The following is a 19,509-nucleotide window of genomic DNA, read 5'->3' as shown; positions in this document are numbered from 1 at the left end:
TTAACTGCCGGAGAGGAAAGAAGAAGAAGAAGAAGAAGAGCAGGAAAAAGTAGAAGCATGGCTGCTGACATGAGATTACCAACTATTCAAAAACCAGTGTCGCTCTCAGTTTCTGCTTTTAACCGAAAGGATCTGGTCGTCCCCGGAGATGTTATCACATCAGACACCGGCTTCATGAGGTAGGCATTTGGTTTGTGCAGCGGTGGTGCGATCGGCTGCTGTGGATCGTGGCCACACCATGTTGACATGAGAGGAAATCAGCTAAAAGGAGCTCGATGATCATTGGATCACTTGCTAATATATATAATAGACTTGAAATGATCATCACCTGTAGGTGGATGGTGGATTGACAACATTGCCTCCTCAAACAGGTTTGGCCAGTTTCAAAAGGTCGAAGTTTATGCTGGTTGTCATCTGACCATAATCATATTTTAGGTTTAACTGTTTAATAATATATGACACAGATTTAGACCTAATGCCTTTCTGGTCTGCCATCAGGAGTGATCAGTGTCCTCCCACCTTTGTCAGGTTGACTTATTATAAATATACAGGAACTCTGACCAGGAGCTGAATTATAATTTAATTCTTAAAAAATCTGTCTGTGATTACTATGTGGTAGTCACAGATAATCCAGCATTTTCTTTAGCTCATCTGTTTAGCAGTATTGTTCATTGTCATTGGTGAAGTGCAGGTTCTTCATCCCAGGAGCAATCAGACTCTTTAACCCTTTAACACCTGGATCGACTTAAGTTTTCTTGTGCTGCGTTCAGACGCTTTTCATAAGTGCCCAGCAAGAAAGTTGGTTTGGCTTTTTTTCAGATAATATTCTTACAACCTGTTACTAATATTGGGCCATCTCTTTATAAGTTGCTCGTCTCCTCTTCCCCTGTTTTTTCAACAGAAAGCAAGCTAATTTGCTTAGTTTTTTAAAGAGTTAACATAACCGCATAACATACTAACACTGTTGTTGTCGCTTTGTCCATCACTTTAAACATGACAGCTATTTTTTGCACAATTCCCAATCTCAGATTATATCTACATATTCTATTTTTGAATTATCATCATAAATGTTCACATAATATATTTACATATTTTTATTTTTTATTATATACTGTGTCATGCAATTTCTTATTGTGCAGTATCTTACCACTAACTGTACAGTACAGTATCTGCATAAGTAAAAGGTGTATATAGATTTTATAGTATTTTATTAGTTGTTATTTTATGTTATTTGTATATTGTAATATTTTATCCTTTTTTGCACGCAAAACACTTTTTTAAATAATTTCTTTGACTCTTAAGATGCTGTGATATGTAAATTTCCGCAGTGTGGGATTAACACAGTCTTGTCTTATACACCCTTTATCCACAGGGGCCATGGTACCTATGTTGATGAAGAGAAGCTGACAGCTTCAGTTGCTGGAGAAGTGCAGAGAGTAGACAAGCTGATCTGTGTCAGACCACTTAAGACAAGGCAAGTGATTAAATTAAAAACATTTTCAGTCAAAATGTCAAGTGGGTCTCGCTCTACTGAACTGACTCATGCATATAGTATGTATTGTGGCTTTATGTGATTATAATTTTGTGGTTTGTTATTGAATTGCAGGTTTAACGGTGAGGTTGGAGATGTGGTGGTTGGCAGAATCACAGAGGTAAGGCACTGACACCGAGTCTCTTCTCCGCGTCTTTGACATTTTAAATGTTGAAGACGCGGAGAAGATCTCTGACATTTGAAATGCATCATGACAAGACAAAGTTACAGTTGTCATTCTGGCTGATAAGACATTTTATCAATATATATATATTTTTGTTTGTTATATGTATAGGTACAACAGAAACGGTGGAAGGTGGAGACCAGCTCCCGACTGGACTCTGTCCTCTTGTTGTCTTCTGTCAATCTGCCAGGTGGAGAGCTGGTGAGATACTAGAAAACGTGATTCACTGGGAGAAATATTTTGAACTAGCATTACCCTAAAGCATAGGAAAATGCGTTCGACAGGAATGTTGGTTTGAGGTCAGCTTTAATTTATTGTTTACGTCTTTTCTCTCATAGAGGAGAAGGTCAACAAAGGACGAACTCACCATGAGAGAATACCTTCAGGAAGGCGATCTCATCAGTGTAACTCACAGTTTCTTATAATCTTTTATTGTTTCCTCCATCTTATTACTCTCACACATTATGTTCTTGATGCTCTTTTTCCTGTGCCTATAGGCCGAGGTGCAGTCCGTCTTCTCGGATGGAGCCCTATCGTTGCACACTCGTAGTTTAAAGTATGGAAAAGTAAGTACTCAGTGCTCAGCAGATTACACAACGTCAGAGTACAGAGTGCAGCTATGATGATGCCTCTAAATAATGGTTCAGTTTGGTCTGTGACTCACTATTTGTGGTTCAATCAAACAAATCAGAGTGTAAACAAACTTGTGGTCGACAGTGCTATCACAAATGTGGCTTGCAAACTTTGGAATTACCAAAATATGCACATTTTAAGGATGTAACCACTTCTGTGTAGCAACTAATGCACACTTGAGTACAAAGTAATGAATAAAAAAGCACTTCTACTTGCTATAAACAGGAAATGATTTACTCAGCGGTTAGTTACACTCTTTATTTGGAGATTATGAATGTTTAAATATGTAAAAGCAGTGCCAGATGGTTGATGGCTTTGTGAAGGAGAAGATGCATATGGTCAAATTCAAACAGAGAATTATCAAAACAGGACATTTAAAGTAAAGTTTAAAGCAATATAATTAATCATTCCTACACATATATCACAGACATCATACAGTAGTGATTTTTCTCCTGGATATCTAAATTTTTGCTTTATTATATGTATTGCTCCTTTTTTTAAACTAAAAACATAAGCTAGTAATACTTTTTCCTCTTTCTTAATTTGACCTAATACACCCATCACTATTTTCTCTGACCATCAGTTGGGTCAAGGAGTGCTGGTGCAGCTTTCTCCTTCTCTGATCAAGAGGCAGAAAACACATTTCCACAACCTGCCGTGTGGTGCATCCATCATCCTCGGGAATAACGGCTTTGTGTGGTTGTATCCCACACCGGAAAAAGAGGAGGGGGAGGCTGGAGGATTTTACACCAGCCTGGAGGTGGGAACAGATCCGCAAAGATCAGCATTTCACAGTTCGTTATCCTTTTATGGATGAACACACACTTGGATTTAAATTAACAAGTTAACCGTCAACCGTAAACCCTTTAAGATACTTATTAAAGCTACTGCTTTCAAATTGTATTTCCATGTATATATTGAATGTGTTTGTGCATCTGTTGTCTCTGCTCCTTCAGCCTGTCAGTCTGTCAGATCGAGAGGTGATTTCACGTTTGAGAAACTGCCTGCTGGCTTTGGCTGCACACAAGGTCCTTTTGTATGACACCAGCGTTCTCTATTGCTATGAATCTTCAGTCCAACACCAGGTAGGAAGCAATCACATACACTGTAATGACAGTCCCGAAATCCAGTTTTCATCAATATGTGATGAATGTTTTTGAATTGCACCCTCTGTCTCTTGTATGGAAAGCAAATGGCAAAGAGAAGATACTGCAATAATGAAGAGAATTTTGTCGTGATGTATTGTGCCATCTGGTGGCCACATTTCAAACTTACTGCAACGAGTGATTGCAGTTCTCAACTTTGTTCTAAAACCGTGTGCAACAGAAATGCTGATTTCATTACTTTTTTCGGTAGCACACTTATGACATAATCACTAATGCTTCTCATAAATTTCAGTGTAATATAAGCTTGTTCAACAAAATGCTCTAAACATATTGTTGTTAGCACGTCTATATGCCACATGTTACTTGGATAATACTTAGTTTTGGTTAATTTTTCAATATCTCTTTAGCTAATTTAGCCCAATCCATTTGTTTTATTGGTTTATGAGCAGCCTTCTCTTAAGCTACAACACATAGTACACTAGGTAGACATCATTGATAATGACTGTTTTTATGATTAACCTGAGAATAAATGTGCATTATGCATCATGTTCCATTTTGTAAATAAAACCGTTGGTATGGGAATATTTTTCACCAGGATCCAAACAATGTTTTTTCCCAGTGTAATTGATTTAAATTCTCTGTTTTATGCTGTCTCTGTAGGTCAAAGACATCTTGAAACCAGAAGTGATGGAGGAGATTGTGATGTTGACGCAACAGAAGCTGCTGGAACAGGAGGGTTAAAGTGCACAAATCCTAACTGTGACATTGTCACAAAACCAAGATCACATCAAGCAGCTATATCAGGATCTGAGCACCTCTCCAAAGACTGAACAGGCCTCTTTAAAAGAACTCTTCCTTTGTTTCATAACATTGCTCTTGAACAGTTGAACAGCTCCAGGTGTATTTGATGTAACAAAACTGCTGATTATTGTTGGACTGCAAATTAATCTGCAGTATTCAGAAACCAATACAGAAACTGTTCTCACGTTTTACAGTGGAACACTTTTGATAATGTGTGATTATATGGAGAAAAAAAAACTGTTGTATGCAATACATTTTCTATGAAATTTCAGCACTTCACAGTGTGGTCTGTTTTGTTTAATAATGTAGAAACAGAAAGTAAAACACATCTGGAGACAGTTCACCCCAAATCAAAAATATTTTTAACTTATATTTTTTCTTTTAACTGTAGTGCTATTTGCTAGACTGTTTTGGTGTAAATTGCTTTATATTGAAATTATAGGACGTGTAGGAGGCCAGTCAGAGCACAACTGCTAAATCAGGGTTTTTTGTAATAATTTAATTTTTGGGGGGTTTTTTCGGTATCATTTTACAGCTAGGGAAAAACACTTTAGGCACTTTACACTCTCATCAACAAATCTTAAAACAATTTTTGGAATATATTAGGTATACGTGATTATTTCATCTTGTAACTTACAGTCAGTAAATTCTATCAAGTAAAAATGCAGGTTTTGGTACTTTTTCCCTCAGTTTATGTTCTCTGAGTTTGCATTTAAAAAAAAAACCAAAAAACTTTTTAGTAACCGACAAAATAAAATAGACACCAAGTATGAACACGCACATGGGGTTTACCTAATTAGTTGTATAATAAAGCTAAAGATTTGCACAAATTAATTTTGGTTATTTTTTTAAAGTTAGATCTTGCTTTAAAATGTATATCTGGATCCAAATTTTTGAAAGTGGTATAATAGTTTCTTTAAAAAAATAGTTATATGAATGTAAAAATTAGCTGAAATAATGAGCAAATTAATTATATACTGTTTATTCTTGGAGAAATTTAGTTTTTTTTAATATTAGTAATCAGTCAGATTCTTTGAGAGATTTTTTTTTGCCAAAATGTCGTTGGTGATCAGCCCAGAAGATAGTCACATACACTTAAAATATAAGTGTTGTAATATTTCTACCATAGTGTTACAGAAGGTGCATTGACTTTTTAGTGGAGTTGGAGATGCACTGTCCTCCTGCACTCCCAGCATAACAAAACCTTTGCTCTGGTCCCCTGTACTAGCCCACGCACGCATTCTACGTCACACGTCGCCCCACCCACATATTTCTGTAAACCACCTTGCGTATGGAAGTATGGCGGCACTAGCGACACAACTAGTCCTCGGCCAAAGTTTATTGCTCAGATTTTCACGTGAGAGCGATGAATAAGTACCTGGACCGAGAGGACGGTAACGAAGAGCTCGGCGGTTGTACACAGAGGGAAGGACTTGCGGAAAGAGTCGTCGGTCTCTGGCCGGCTGAGTTTCCTCGATTTCTCTTCACCTCCTTGATTGAAGTGCCTTCTTTAGTCGGGTACCACTGGGGAAGAAACTCCGCAAGACGGGAGGAGTGGACACGGAAGTTTGAAACTAACTGAAAACTCTGGTTTTGGGAAGACACATTGCAAAACATTGAGGTGTATGTTGGAGACGTTTTGGTGCACTTGTCCGACGTTTATAAGCAGCGTGTTAACTCAGGAAGAACCAACTGTTGAGTGCTCGGTTTGCATTTAAGGGTCTCGCGCTGCATACCACCAGCTAACGTTAGTTAGCCTCCATGGCTACCTTCAACATTAGCTTCAGGTCGACAGCCAACCAACAATATAAATATTTCTATGTAAGTTTCACATCACTTTGTAACTAACTGTCAAAATGAAAGTTTGGGATATGTGGTAAAAGTCTATTATTTTATCTCAAGTGCTAATATCGCATTGATTGAATGTTTTTGACATTGCTGTTGTTAAAAAAAGTTCCAGAGGCACAGTACAGTAATTATTAATGCAGTGCTGCAATTCAGTGATCTTTGTTTTGCAATTTGTCCTGGTTATTATGATGATTACTTTACTATAAAGCACAGCTTGTAGTCATGTTTGTAGCCTGCAGGGTTACCAACGTTAGCCTCAAAAAGGAAATTACAGATGAAAGCACAAGTAATGAAGCCAATGCAATTGTATTTATATGGCATATTTCATACTCAAATAGAACCCAAAGTGCTATACAGATTAATCAAGTCAAAGCTTGTTGTAGCCCAGTTATAAATGGTAATTTCTATTTCAATTTGATCTTTAAAGTACAATATCACAAATCATATTAAGCTTTGAGAGGCTTTACAACATATGGCACCCCTCTGTCCATGGACCCTCACATTGAATAGGGAAAAACTTCCCTTTAACAAGAGAAAATATGGTAGAAACCTTAAGAATAGCAAGTGAGGTGGGATCCTCCTTGTGTGTAACAAAAATGTGCAGCAATGTTTTTTGTCGACACTAGATATCAGACAAAAGCCAGAGACTGCAGTGTATTAACTTGCTGTAAGTTGTAAATTCACCACTTCTTCACCTTATGGTGCGGTCTCTCTGTCTGTGTCCCTGCCTGCATGTCTGCAGCTGCAAAGACTAGCATTAAAGTCAAGAGCACGCACTACGCAGCAAAATCTCGGGACCAAAACCTCCCCAGAAGTACACTGCATTTAAAAAAATGACTGCTTGACTTGAAGCAATCTCAGTAGACTGAGGAGTCTACTGATGATTTGATTCTGTGACTTTCAAGGGGCAGTCCTACAGACCTGCAGACCTATTTTCAAAGGCCCATGGCTTGTCATTCAAAATGTCCCACATGTAGCCTGCCACACAATAATTAATCAACCAAGTCCACTTTACATTTTTTTCTGTTCACTTAACAATGGCAGCACTATTTTATAGTTAATGAACCAAGTAGGAACTACACAAGCTGAACTAATGTGGTAAACAAGGTGGTGACGGCAAACAAACTGTTACCTAACAACAGACATTTCTTGCTAGGTAGCAGACATGGCCACAGCAAAGAATTGTAAAATTGAGAGCGAGGGCCCTTGCTTTTAGGAGCGGTGGAAAGTAGAATACTGAAGTTGCGTTTTTCTCATTTGTATGTGATTTTTTTTTTATAAGCCATATGATGTGGGAAGCAGCTGCCCACAAAGTATCTTACATTATCTAATCTGGCCCTCATTCAGATAAGTCCTAGTGTAAAGCAACTACAGTGACCGACGTAAAAACATGAAACATGAAACATGAACGACCCTATCTAGAGCCAGTGTTTGATTTGTTCATTCTGAACTACTGTAGAAACAGCGATATGTAGATATAAATGGCTTATTTTAAGGTAATGAAAACACAATTCGTATTTTCTAGTGATTATAAACTAATGGAAATATTGTTATGAATATAATTTTCCATTCTTGCTAGTAAATGCTCCTTAATCCTACATACCAGACCTTTAAGGACAGGATCATTTATTTAAATTGAAAGGTGTTTAAATGCATTTTTTCCTGTTTGAAACAATCATATCACTCTTATTGAAATAACCAGTGATTATTGTCTGTTTCCCCTCCTCTAGGATACTTTGAAATGCCTTTCTTTGACCTCTGAAACACTCAGGATCCATTAATGCATGATAAACAGAGACATACTGGAGTAATACACATCTGCATAGGTGACCCACATCACCCATACACCAGGAGAAGACAGACTGAGCCAGGGAAAGCGGCTCCTGTCTTCTCTCGAGCCTCTCCAGGCCTGGTGGCCAACTGTTGGACGGTGAGCAACTGAGTCCAGCTTGGAGAGTCCGGGCTGCGGCCTGGCACCCTGCCCTTATGGGGCAGCAGCCGGGGAAGTTTGTAGGGGACCAGAGGAGACCAAGTCTGCCGGCCTTTATCAAGGGTGGAAAGAGAGAGTCATCACGCCATGGGACCCAGCCCTGTAATGTGTTTGCTGTACACGGTAAGAACAAATATTTCTTGACAGAAAATGTGTTTATCGAACTGTTAACAGTTTGCATAGTGCTCTGAATTTGTTCAATGACAATGTTAAGGATTAGCACAGCATCTTTTCGAGCGTCATACATCGCCACAGGCCAAGGATCAAACACCAAAAAAACATATTTTTGTTTGTCTGCTTCATTACTTTTCAACAAACTAAATATCATAATAAAAACATGCAGACTGGCTTGACCACAGTATGTAGAGTGAAAAAAGTGAACGCAAGAATCCAAGATGCAGAAGATGTTACAATGCGAAATAAGAAATCACAAGAGCACACGAATAGCCTCAACACTACTGTGATTGCATCATCGAGAACGCAGCTTGCCAACCCAATATAAGACTTGCTTGCAGAACCTTGAGGAGAGAAAGTGGTGATCATTTCATAGCATGCAATTATATGTTTTAACTGCTTATAATCACACTTACCACTTAGAGATGGTATTATGAATCTGTACAATTAGTTGTCCATCATTTGAACAGTAAAGAGTGTGCTTCGTTTTGTAATGCTATACAACAACACATGACTTACTGCTGCTAGCAAGGCGGCCTTTAATCAAGCATATAATGTGCGGTAAATTGCAACCTGCTATGGTGTTATAGTGGCTCACTGGGTATCTCTGGCATAGTTAACTGATAAATGAGTTATGCTCAATGTGATGATGCAGTGAAAAAACAAAACATCTGCCCTTGAGTGGTATTTGCTCACTCTAAAGTAAATATAAACAGAAGTAACTTTTGTGTTACATTTGAGCACACTTCACCATTTACATCTGGACGTTTGTTTACAGCTGTGCTTAGAGTCACACCTGCCGTGATGCAGCTATCTTAACATTTACTAAAAATAGTTCATTTAAACATTTACCAGTACATAATTTAACAGAGAAGCTATGCTCCTGCTATATAATATACATTAGAAAGTTTAAAAAAGGCTTTTTTTTGTACATTCAGCACTTTGAATATCTGTTCTGTTTACCTTAAGAGTATAATTTTACTTTTTGCACTTTAAGGCTATCTGTATTTTATCATTTCTGAATTTATATTCACAATATAGATATTGTTCTAAAGGTGTTACAGGAAGAGTTTTAGATGTCAGAAGATCTTCACTGATAACATTGAGAAACATTTTTGTCAAGGATTTAAAATATCATTATACAATAAACAGAATGTAGAGCTTTGAGGTGTTTCTTGCTTGTGTAAAGGTATAGGTGTGTTTTACATACAGTGGTTTGACTTACTTACTGGCATTGGTATTGGTGATTGTATTTTAGTTTAGGTGATTGATCCTATGGTATGATATTTCCCAGCCTTCTGTTTGTTAAAAGAATTGAGAGTCCATACAATTATTTTGTATTTCTGACATTTGATTCTGCTGTCAGATTTCTTTGAATCCATTTAACAAACAAAAGCTTTTCATAATACGAAGAGGTCTTAAGAGATTGAAGCAAAGCAAATGAACCGAAGTTTCATTAAGTTAATTCTCCTCACCAGTTAAAGACATGCAGACTGCTAACAACTTAGTAAGATCGCAAAGTCCTGTCCTCTAGACTTCAACAATTAATGGCTATTTTTCCATTACAGTGTCACCGCTGTCTTGTAAGGAAAAGTGCACTAATGGTTTTACAAAGTAAGAGTTCCTCCCATGCTGACACTTTCTTTGCATTTTTTAATTAATTGATTTTATCAGCGATCGTTGAAATAAAATGCCAGTACAGGTACAGAGCCTCCCCCTGCTCACGTGACCCAGTATCCACTATATCACAGTTGAGGTAGTAGATGTCTCACCTGGTGATGTTTCTTCCTGGTCTGTGTATCTTTCAATTCACGACCATATAAAGCAGTGAATTTGTTTCCTGGTTAACTTTCCTCGTTGGAGGCTTTTGTTCTTTCTATTAGTTCGATGATTTGAAAGCAAACATGGCATTGTACAGAAATCAGACTTTTGTAGCTTCATTCATAACCCATAGAAACCGACAGTGACATCATTCAGTTACTTCATTTCTTGTTTTCAGAGTCAGTGGTTTGTTCTTTACTGGTTTTGGCTTATGAAAGTGCCTTCATGGTGGTTTATTTATTGCCCAGAATAACACAACACAATATAACCAAAGTACAGGGAGACCTTGTTCTAATCTCTACCATAAATCCAAAATAAAAAATGTGATAGTTTTTTTTTGTCTTTTAAATGTTGCAGCTTTGTCTTTGACTCACTGGGGGTTAGGACTATAAAACATCAAAATCTAGAGGCGAATCTTAGCATTTCTATCTCAAGTGATCAGTGGAAAGTATTGGTGAGGTAAGCAGAAAAAAATATCTTTTATTGCACATCAAAGTTTCAGAATATCCACCAGTTTAGGGAAATAAATATATTGGTTGAGAGATGGAGCTAAACTGTTTTGGCATTTAAAACTGATCACTTGCCATTGAACCGGATGCATGCCATGCATCCAGCTAACTGATAAGTTTACCAAATGTGTCTGTAGGGCTGTGAATGCCTTGGCAGGAATACTTTCCACTGACTCTCTAAGTCTTGCATAACACAGAGGGGGACAGGACAGGGAAGGTCAGAAAAACAGAATGAAAGCCTTTGCCGGTAAATGGATTGAATTTGGCAAAGGGTCAGTGACTTGTTTTCCCTCTCTGCCCCTTTCCGCCTGTGATGAGCAGGTTAGACTCTGAGAGGGGATGTGAGTCATCGTGCAAGATGAGAGCAATATCAACACATGATTTTACATCTATGTTTTTTCTTTTCTTCGTCGTGGTGAGCCCCAGCTAGTTAACACCAGGCCAGCCAGCGCCATGCTGCTTCTCAGCAGGCAGGTTTAGACCTCTGCATGCAGCTGCCTGTGAGAGAGACGGAGGCAGAGAGGGGCAAGCAAAGACCTGTCTCTGCTCTTGGCACCTCTGTGTACTGTACAGTGGGGAGGTATGAGCTCACTGACTAGCTAGCAGAGATCATACAGATCGAGCAGGGTAGTACATTTCTGGAATCATAACTCACACACTGTATTTCCAGGGTTTTTCTTCCCTGTGTGTGGTTCAGATAACTGAAATCTCCCTAAGTTGACCATGAAATTTGATGAATCATGGACTAGATTACAAGCTGCTGTAGGTTACCAGGCCTGTTTAAGAGACAGGTCTGAGCACAACAGAAGAGTGCACTTGATCACTTCTTTCTAGTCTAATTTTTGCAGTTTAGTTGTCATTAATTATTACAAAATCTGAACTCTTGACCGTACCTTGTCTCTACTAAACCAGTGCCATTTTTGGTGTGAAAGTCCAAAAGTAATTTGACTATAATAGAATAATTACGACAAAGAGGGTGTAGCCAAAATTAGTGTTAGTATGAGCTTTGCTATAGTCAGAGATTCTGTAAATACACTCACTAAAGTTAAACTGGTTCTGTCAAATATGCGCACCCCCCTCCTTCCTCCCTTAATTTTAGTATGCAGGAAGTGGAATTGCTGTGTAAAAGTATTCAACGAAGGCATGATGCCTCTCATATGTTTTCCTGCCATTCCCTGAAAAGGGCTGACGGAGGAAAGAGGAAAGCAGAGCGGGATTTGGAGGTTGGAGGGTTCAAAGGAAAGAGGATCACAACAACTTTGTCTGATCTGGAGGTAACTTAGTAATTGCTGTGCCCACATTTGACATTTGAGGAGAAATTTGCCCCCTGGTGGTTACATTTATTCATGGGCTTAGCGTGTTTTATTAGTGTGCAATGCAGTTGTGACCTAGATACCATTTTTATTCTAAAGTAATACACATACAAATGTATGTGTTCTCATGAAGCCCCCTTATGTAGAGTATCCCCCAAAATAATAGTTTCTCATCGGGAACATGATAATGCAGAATAATCAGAGCTCATTTATTCAGTGTTACTTATGTGTGTGTATTCTGTTTAACCATGTATTATTCCTGTTAAGTGTTGAAAAGAAGCCGCTGTGTTCCAGAGATGCAGTCCCACAACAAAACAACCCAAAACATAACATACTGATGAACCGTGATGATCTGATAATAATTCCCCATCAACAATGAGCCAAAATGACTTCTTCCACTCTTAAATATTTGTTCTTTCTTTTAGTAGTTGTCTAATCTTGTGTAATTTGCTATATTACTTATTTAACTTATAGTACTGCTGCTGCTTCATATTAAAAACCTTTCATTGGCAAAGCTGTTAAGCAAACACATTGAAAATCAGTCATTGAGTCATTAGAACAGAGACAGTTAAATACAGCGCAAATTTAAAAGCCAAGAGAAACCATATCTTATTGTTTTTATGCCATCCCTGCGTGTGCATTTTGTAAGCCTTAGATAGAGAAAGACAATGACTACGTTTACATGCATGTTTACACTTTATTTCCGAATATGACGGTATTCCAAACTTGAAACAGGTAATGTAAAGCGCATATGCCATTTGAATATTTCAATGTAGCATTTTCCAATTGAGACATGTGGGATATGCCTGTATTTATTCCAGTTTTAGGAGCATTCAACAACATATATATACAGTGCACTGGGAATATGCACCTCAGTTGGGGTTTTCAAGACGGTGGTTAAAGGCTGTGTCTGCATGGTTTTATAAGTCCGCCACTGGTGGTGAATCCTATTGTAACACAAAATCCTAAATCCCTAAATCCTATTTTGACACAAAGAAGCAAAATTGCTTAGGTGACAGCAATACCACTTTAATATTTTCACATGATAAACAACATGTCAGGGTACGTTAATCTAAGTATACACATCTGCATGTTGACCATAATATTAGTGAAAAAGTCATTTTTATTAGCTATATAAACAGCTTGGTAGGAATATTGTCTTTTAGGAATAAGGGCAGAAACCAGAATATTATGCGCATATAAATATAGTCACTAATGTGTATGTGCGATTGGCACTCATGGGAGACAAACATTTTTGTTGTATTTGCTGGTGCAAATTTTTCACCGTAATGATTCGGCTTGTTTTGATACATCAGTGGTGAGCTCAAGAGCTGTACGCCACAGGGAAAACCTCTTGCATCTAATAAAGACAAGCTTCATCTTTTACCATGTGTTTCCAGTCACAGGTACCTCAACTGTATGAATATATTTACATACATGGAGTGTATTTATTACACTATGTTGCCTCTGAAAGAATGTATTCCCACCAGAGTCAGTAATGCAGCTTTTATAACAAACTATCGTTCTCAATATACATTACATTATTGTAGGTTTTTTTAAGAGAGTAGTTTCTGTTTAGTCCTCTGTTTGTTTAGTCATTTACATTTCATGAAAATACACCTTTTTATAAAGCTTCATCTATTAGCTGTAAATCCCCACAAAACTACTGGACTACTGGGAAAACAACAACAACAACAACAACAGCAGGAAACAGTGTAAGGCTTTAACAGACGGCGGTTTTGGCATGTGATTGGCTACTGATTGCCCTCATTGTCTGAAATTTTGACTGCAGCCAAGTTTCATTTGTAGACAACATATGGAGAACAGTGCCAACCTGTGGTCAACAGCCAGTTAGGTTACAGAAAATCTACGGACCTCTGGCATGTTGTGTCTTGCTTGGATAGCTTTCAATGCGGGCACAACAGGACTTACTCATGAGCTTTACCCTGCATTTCTTCCCTGTTCGACGCCTTTAGGTTAGACTGGCAGAGCATCAAGTATGTTCAGAAAACAGGAAAACACAGCACACAGGTTAACATTGTGTAAATGAGCAACTAAATAAACTATCTGATGCACCATCCACGCCCCACAATAATCCAGGTTCAAGTCCAGTTAGGAATCCTTGTTGCATGTTATCCCCCACCTCTCTCTTATTTTTTTTTCTGCCTGCTCTTTCGCTATCTAATAATCACACTTACAACTAGCTAATAAGACTATGGGAGGTTGTGTATTCCAGCAGCATATACATATCTATTGATCGGCTACATAGGTTCTGTTAATGATCTTCAGTGCAAATGAACAGGCTTCCATTTTTAAGTGACCTAATTCATGTTTTTTTAAAAGTTGTATTTTGGGCTTAGGTTTGACAGTCTAACCCTTCCCCTCATGTAGCCTTTCAGTGACATCATTTGACTTCTGTGTGTGTGTGTGTGTGTGTGTGTGTGTGTGTGTGTGTATATGTGTGTGTTTTCTACAGCAGCTGCATTCAGGGTTTTCGCAGTAAGTGAATCCATTTCTCTTTTAGTCTGTCTGGCACTTTCTTGGCTGGAACTCGAGGAAACTATACAGTCTATACACCAAATCTCCTCCCATGATCCCTGTGGGTTCGTAAGACGGGGGGAGAGTGTGTGTGTGTGTGTGTGTGCACTTATGCGCGTGTGCATGCACCCACGTACATACCCACGCATCAGGCGCCTTGCAGTAATGCTCATTCGGGCCAGCTGTTAGGCCCCTGGTGCCTTGTCCTTCGCCGTGACTGGCCATGTCTCCAGACTAATGGGCATAAACACACACACACACACACACACACACACACACACACACACACACAGACAGACAGACAGACAGACAGACCGACCATGTGCAACAAGTAAAAGAATGTTTCCCTTATCTGATCTGTTTACCACTTAAAGGAACAGCTCACCCCAAAATGAAAAATACATATTTGTCCTCTTACCAATAGTGCTATTTATTAATCTAGATTGTTTCGGTGTGAGTTGCCCAGTTTTGGAAATATCGTCCGTCTCTTGAATATAATAAAAATAGATGTCACTCAACTTGTAGTGCTTAAATAAAAAAAAATACATTTGAAAAACTCAACATCATTGTCTTTTTCCAGAAATCATGACCCGGTTATTCAAGATAATTCAGAGACCTTGTTGTGAGCAGTTGCATGTAGGAACTATTTTATCTCTCCCAAACTACACCCATGAACAGTGGAACTGTGATGGATGAGAGGCCTGTGATTGAGACAGTGTGAGATGTAAACATTAATGGCGTCCTTCTTAGCTGAGCTGTGAAGTTAGCTAGCTCAGTTGTGCTAGTTGAGCTAGCAGTAGATGCAAGACTCCCTCTGCACGGCAACTCATACCAAAACATTTTAGATTGATAAATAGCACTACAGCTAAGAGGACAAACGTGTATTTTCAAATATGGGGTGGACGGTTCCTTCAACCTTGATAGTGGTTTATTGGACTTTTGTGAGTACACTTAGAAAAGTTTGCCTGCAAAATTTACTGTTAATGTCTTTTTGTGTCAGAAAAAGTGTGTGTGTGGGTGTGGGTGGGTGTTTGAGAGACATTTGTCCCTTGCCGGATGACACCTTGCTGATTAGTGAGTGTTTTCCCCTCTCATCAAGTTATGACCACCTGGAAAGGAGTCCACTTTACTACCACCCTTGCTAAAGACTAGCCAGAACAGCTGTGTTTATAAATCAAGGCAGTCCATACCTCACAAGTTCCCTCCGTTTAACTCTTGCAATCAATGTCCACCAAGACTTCCAGGACACCATTATGGCATGTGCTGCTGGCTCAAAATGTTCAGAAAATGCACGACAAATACACAGTATTATATTATGTTCAGATCTGAAAAAGTTGATAAAGTCAAGTTACTTCTCCACAAAGACACAGATTACCACGCATTTCCCACAGTAAACTAGAACCAGATTAATCTACTTTGTCCATCTAATTATAGTCCTGTCTGCACAAGAGTGGTCTACGGTAAGGAGGCACAATTATTATGGCGTTAGAACAGTTAGAACAATGACAATTTAGGTATTTTTTAGCAAGTTCACACAGTTTGAGATGAGAAGTTAAACATAAATGCCATTTTTGTTGAACTGTGATTTTTATAAGACTGTAGGATAAGGCTGGAATGAAAAAATGCTCTGCAGTGTGTCTATTTTTATAGATGGCAGTGTTTTACATTGGTAAGAAATAATTCTTGTTCCTGCTGTTAATAGGAGTAGTCCAAAGAAGACATTTTGACTTGCCATTATAGGTAAAGCACAGGTGCTATTAAAATACAATGGCTCTGTTTTATCCAAGTGTTACAGTAAGCTGTGACATTGAGCCAGTTTGCACAATATTAGGGCCTTGAAACTTAAGCAGTAATAGGGTTCAACTTTACTTGTGTGCTTTTTCCTGTGATATGCCAAAATGTTGCCATGCCATCTCATTGAAAAGTTCTATTTTATTAGTAATTTATCTGATCAGTACCATATCAGCAGATTCCTGGCCTACAGCCTCTTCATCCTCTGCCTCTTGAGGCCTGGTCTGCTGTTTTCTAGTGAATCCCTTGTGTTTGTGATCTGTTGCACCAGAGGTGTGTTGAGTAATAATGTCTATTTTACACAGAAAAAAAGGGGAAAGAGAGAGTTGAATATAGGGTAAGCTGCAGCAGTGGAGTAAAGAATGTGACCTCTTGTGCATTCCTCCCTCAAATAACTGGTGCAATCCCCCTCCTTCCCTCCCTTCATCCCTCCCTCCCCCTTTCCTTTCTTTTCTTTGTATTCCTTCCTCTTTTTGTCTCTTTTTTTCTGGCCACTGTCTCTTTGTGTTTGTTTGTCTTGGTCTCATTTTAATTTTTTATTGAGTGGATTTTACATTTCACAGAACATTTTATAGACGTGGAGAACAATAGCAAATATGAGGGAACGGGCTGAATTGAATAAGAAGTGACCAGAACATAAGCAGCGAGCATTAGTAACAGTATATCAGTGAGTGTAGAAGTTTAGAGTATATGTGTATATTTTTATGCAATATGTTTACGCTGTTGTGCATTGTGCTTTTTTGTTAATACTTAACTGCTTTTTGCCATTATTTCTGCCATGTCTGACAAACTCATGTCACCTTGTATGTACATTAATGAATGGTTGATATATAGCTACTGTGATACCTGTCTTTGGTTGGTCCATAAATTTAAAAAACGATGCAACGTTTTTTTAGTTTCAAAAGGGCAAATCTTTATTTTGAAAATTTGCAGATGTACATGTGCACTCATCAATCTTTCAGACTTCAGTTTACAACAGCCACTTTTCCCATATGGAAATGTAATATATCTACATATATTGAATTTCCATATATGAAATGTATGTACATTAGTAAAAGCACATGCACTTTTATGTACAAACTAGATACTATTTCTTTTATCTAAACTTTTAAACTAGAATTTAAAAAAATAAAATTAAATAAATTTATATTAAACTGCTTAAATTATTTCAGCTGTTGATCAGTTTTAACTGCTAAAATTGAGAAATAATCGGCTGCTTGTTAAAAAAAAAGACTTTTTGGACCATTTCTTCCACATTCTATGTTTTAATATGCTTCAAGATGCTACACTATGACTTTTTTGACATTTAGAATGAATTTTTGACCATTTGCTGTAGTATGGCGTTTCGCGACATAATATACAGTGGTATGATTTTTTAAATGTTGACTTTTTGGACTGTTCTTTTGAAATTCTACACGATAAACCTCTTCAAAATGTTATACTATGACTTTTTTTGACATGTAAAACGATTAATTCCTAACCCCTAATCCTACTATAGTTAGCCATTTTCAGCATTTTAAATGTTGACTTTTTGGACCATTCTTTTGACATTCTGCACTATAATATTCTTTAAAATCCTTCAGTTTTATACAGTTTTATTGACATCTGGGACAATGACTTTTCAACTATTTTTTCCACATGCTGTAGTATGGTGTTTGTTCACATACTAAAAAAAAACAAACTTTTTTTCAACTTTTCATTTCTTAAGATTATTTTTTGAGGCCTTTTCCCTTTTATTTATAGGGCAGTTAAACAGAGACAGGAAAGTAGGAGGAGAGAAGGGGATATGACATGACTTGAACCTGGGCCACTGCAATGGCCTTAGGCATGTGGGGTACACACTCGACCTGGTGAGCTTGAGGCTGTCCTGATCTTTCAACACTTTTAATGTTCCCTTTGTGGACCCTTTCTTCCACATTGTATACTATAATTATGAAGTAAAATAATCCTGAAGTGGCAAACAAAAGCTCAAACCAAAGTTTTTTCCATACACATAAGGTACACAATGTTTTACACAGAACAATTGAATGTGTAAGCATGTCGGTTTAGGACAAACAGTCCTGTTAGGTCTTTGACTCTCACTCTGGTTTTTGTTATTTGGATTCACTTCAGTGTTTGCAACAGTGCATGTTGTGAAATCAGGGTTTGTGATAGAGCAGTTTCTGACAAGAAGATTGTTATTTAATGAAATATCCTTTTATTTATTGAACACTTGCGGAAAGTAACTTTTTTTATTTTTTCTAATACTGATATGTGCTTTAAATTTTGTTGGCTTGGTTTTAATGTTTACTATTTGGACATCCATTGTTGTTAACTTCCAGTCAGGACACACACACACACACACACACACACACACACACACACACACACACACACACATACAGTACATACAACACTCACATGCATACCAAGAAACTCCAACTTGGGTTAGGAATGCAGAGTGGCAGTTCTTCGCCACCCGGGTCCACACACACACACACACACACACACACACACACACACACACACACTCACACCCCCGGTTCCCCTCTCCATGCCTGAGCAGGCAGCTCCAGACGCAGCTGCTGTTTTCTCTGCAGACAACCTGCTACCTTGGATGCCAGCTCTGACTTTTTGTAAAAATTTCAGCCATTTATGGGCTCTCTTAGTCAGAGAGCCTCACCATGCAGATTACAGGATAAAAATCTATGAGGACATGATTTTAGGGCATTTGCCTTTTGCTTGAGAAAGCCTTTATATGAGGTTGGTTTATCCCAGAGTGACATATTATCTTGAGTTCTACTTTATAAAATATTTTTATAATTTGATTTGAGCAGGAATGAATAAAATCCTCTCCACTTAGGCATCGTCTAGCCGGTTACATTATTGTCTGGTTTGCTTTTTTTCCCCCTCTGCAGTCCAGTCCATACAGTACTGGTATGCTGTCCTGTCCCTTTGTGTTGTGTTAAGCGCCTCTTCATAGCGCTATAAGAGGAGGCCTGCTATGCTTGCTGCATCTGGATCCACTTAGACACAAAGAAGAGCCCGAGCAGCTACACTGCTGCAGCCCGAGAGCCTCATAGCCAGCGTCATTCTTCGATGTATCTGTTTCTGTTTTTACCCCAATGGGCATACAGACAAATGGGGTCCTTCCCCAGGCGTCTAGATAACATCTCAAAGACGTTTAAGGTTGATAGTCTGTAGAAACACACACTCTGCCATGTTTACTGTCTGTCTGCTCTTAATAAAGTGTCTTTGCTGTCGAATTCATAATTTAGACCCAAAGTTTTA

General features: G+C 38.2%; 2 protein-coding genes across 2 annotated transcripts in view; both read left to right on the top strand.

Moving 5' to 3' along the window:
- exosc2 (exosome component 2) lies at nucleotides 1-4,526 on the top strand. The gene is made up of 9 exons (XM_042509435.2): nucleotides 1-179; nucleotides 1,373-1,474; nucleotides 1,607-1,652; nucleotides 1,827-1,916; nucleotides 2,054-2,119; nucleotides 2,213-2,281; nucleotides 2,932-3,108; nucleotides 3,305-3,433; nucleotides 4,115-4,526. The coding sequence occupies exons 1-9, from the start codon at nucleotides 58-60 to the stop codon at nucleotides 4,193-4,195; spliced, it is 882 nt and encodes a 293-aa protein (XP_042365369.1). The 5' UTR covers nucleotides 1-57; the 3' UTR covers nucleotides 4,196-4,526.
- Nucleotides 4,527-5,525: 999 nt separating this feature from the next.
- Nucleotides 5,526-19,509, top strand: part of abl1 (ABL proto-oncogene 1, non-receptor tyrosine kinase) — a 40,131-nt gene continuing 26,147 nt past the window's right edge. Inside the window, exons 1-2 of the mRNA XM_042508837.2 lie at nucleotides 5,526-6,076; nucleotides 7,834-8,216. Coding sequence (XP_042364771.1) covers nucleotides 8,090-8,216 — 127 coding nt within the window. The 5' untranslated portion in view covers nucleotides 5,526-6,076; nucleotides 7,834-8,089. The remainder of the gene's footprint in view (nucleotides 6,077-7,833; nucleotides 8,217-19,509) is intronic.

This window comes from Plectropomus leopardus, chromosome 20 (genome assembly GCF_026936395.1).
Source record: "Plectropomus leopardus strain MGB_pleo_1.0 chromosome 20, ASM2693639v1, whole genome shotgun sequence".
Taxonomy (NCBI): domain Eukaryota; kingdom Metazoa; phylum Chordata; class Actinopteri; order Perciformes; family Serranidae; genus Plectropomus; species Plectropomus leopardus.
The sequence above is the reverse complement of the archived record's forward strand: the minus strand, read 5'-3'. Positions and strand labels throughout refer to the sequence as shown.

Coding starts and splice junctions, on each gene's coding strand:
- exosc2 (XM_042509435.2), top strand. CDS start 58: ATGGCTGCTGACATGAGATTACCAACTATTCAAAAACCAGTGTCGCTC. Junction 180..1,372: donor TCAGACACCGGCTTCATGAG/GTAGGCATTTGG, acceptor CTTTATCCACAG/GGGCCATGGTACCTATGTTG. Junction 2,282..2,931: donor GTAGTTTAAAGTATGGAAAA/GTAAGTACTCAG, acceptor TCTGACCATCAG/TTGGGTCAAGGAGTGCTGGT.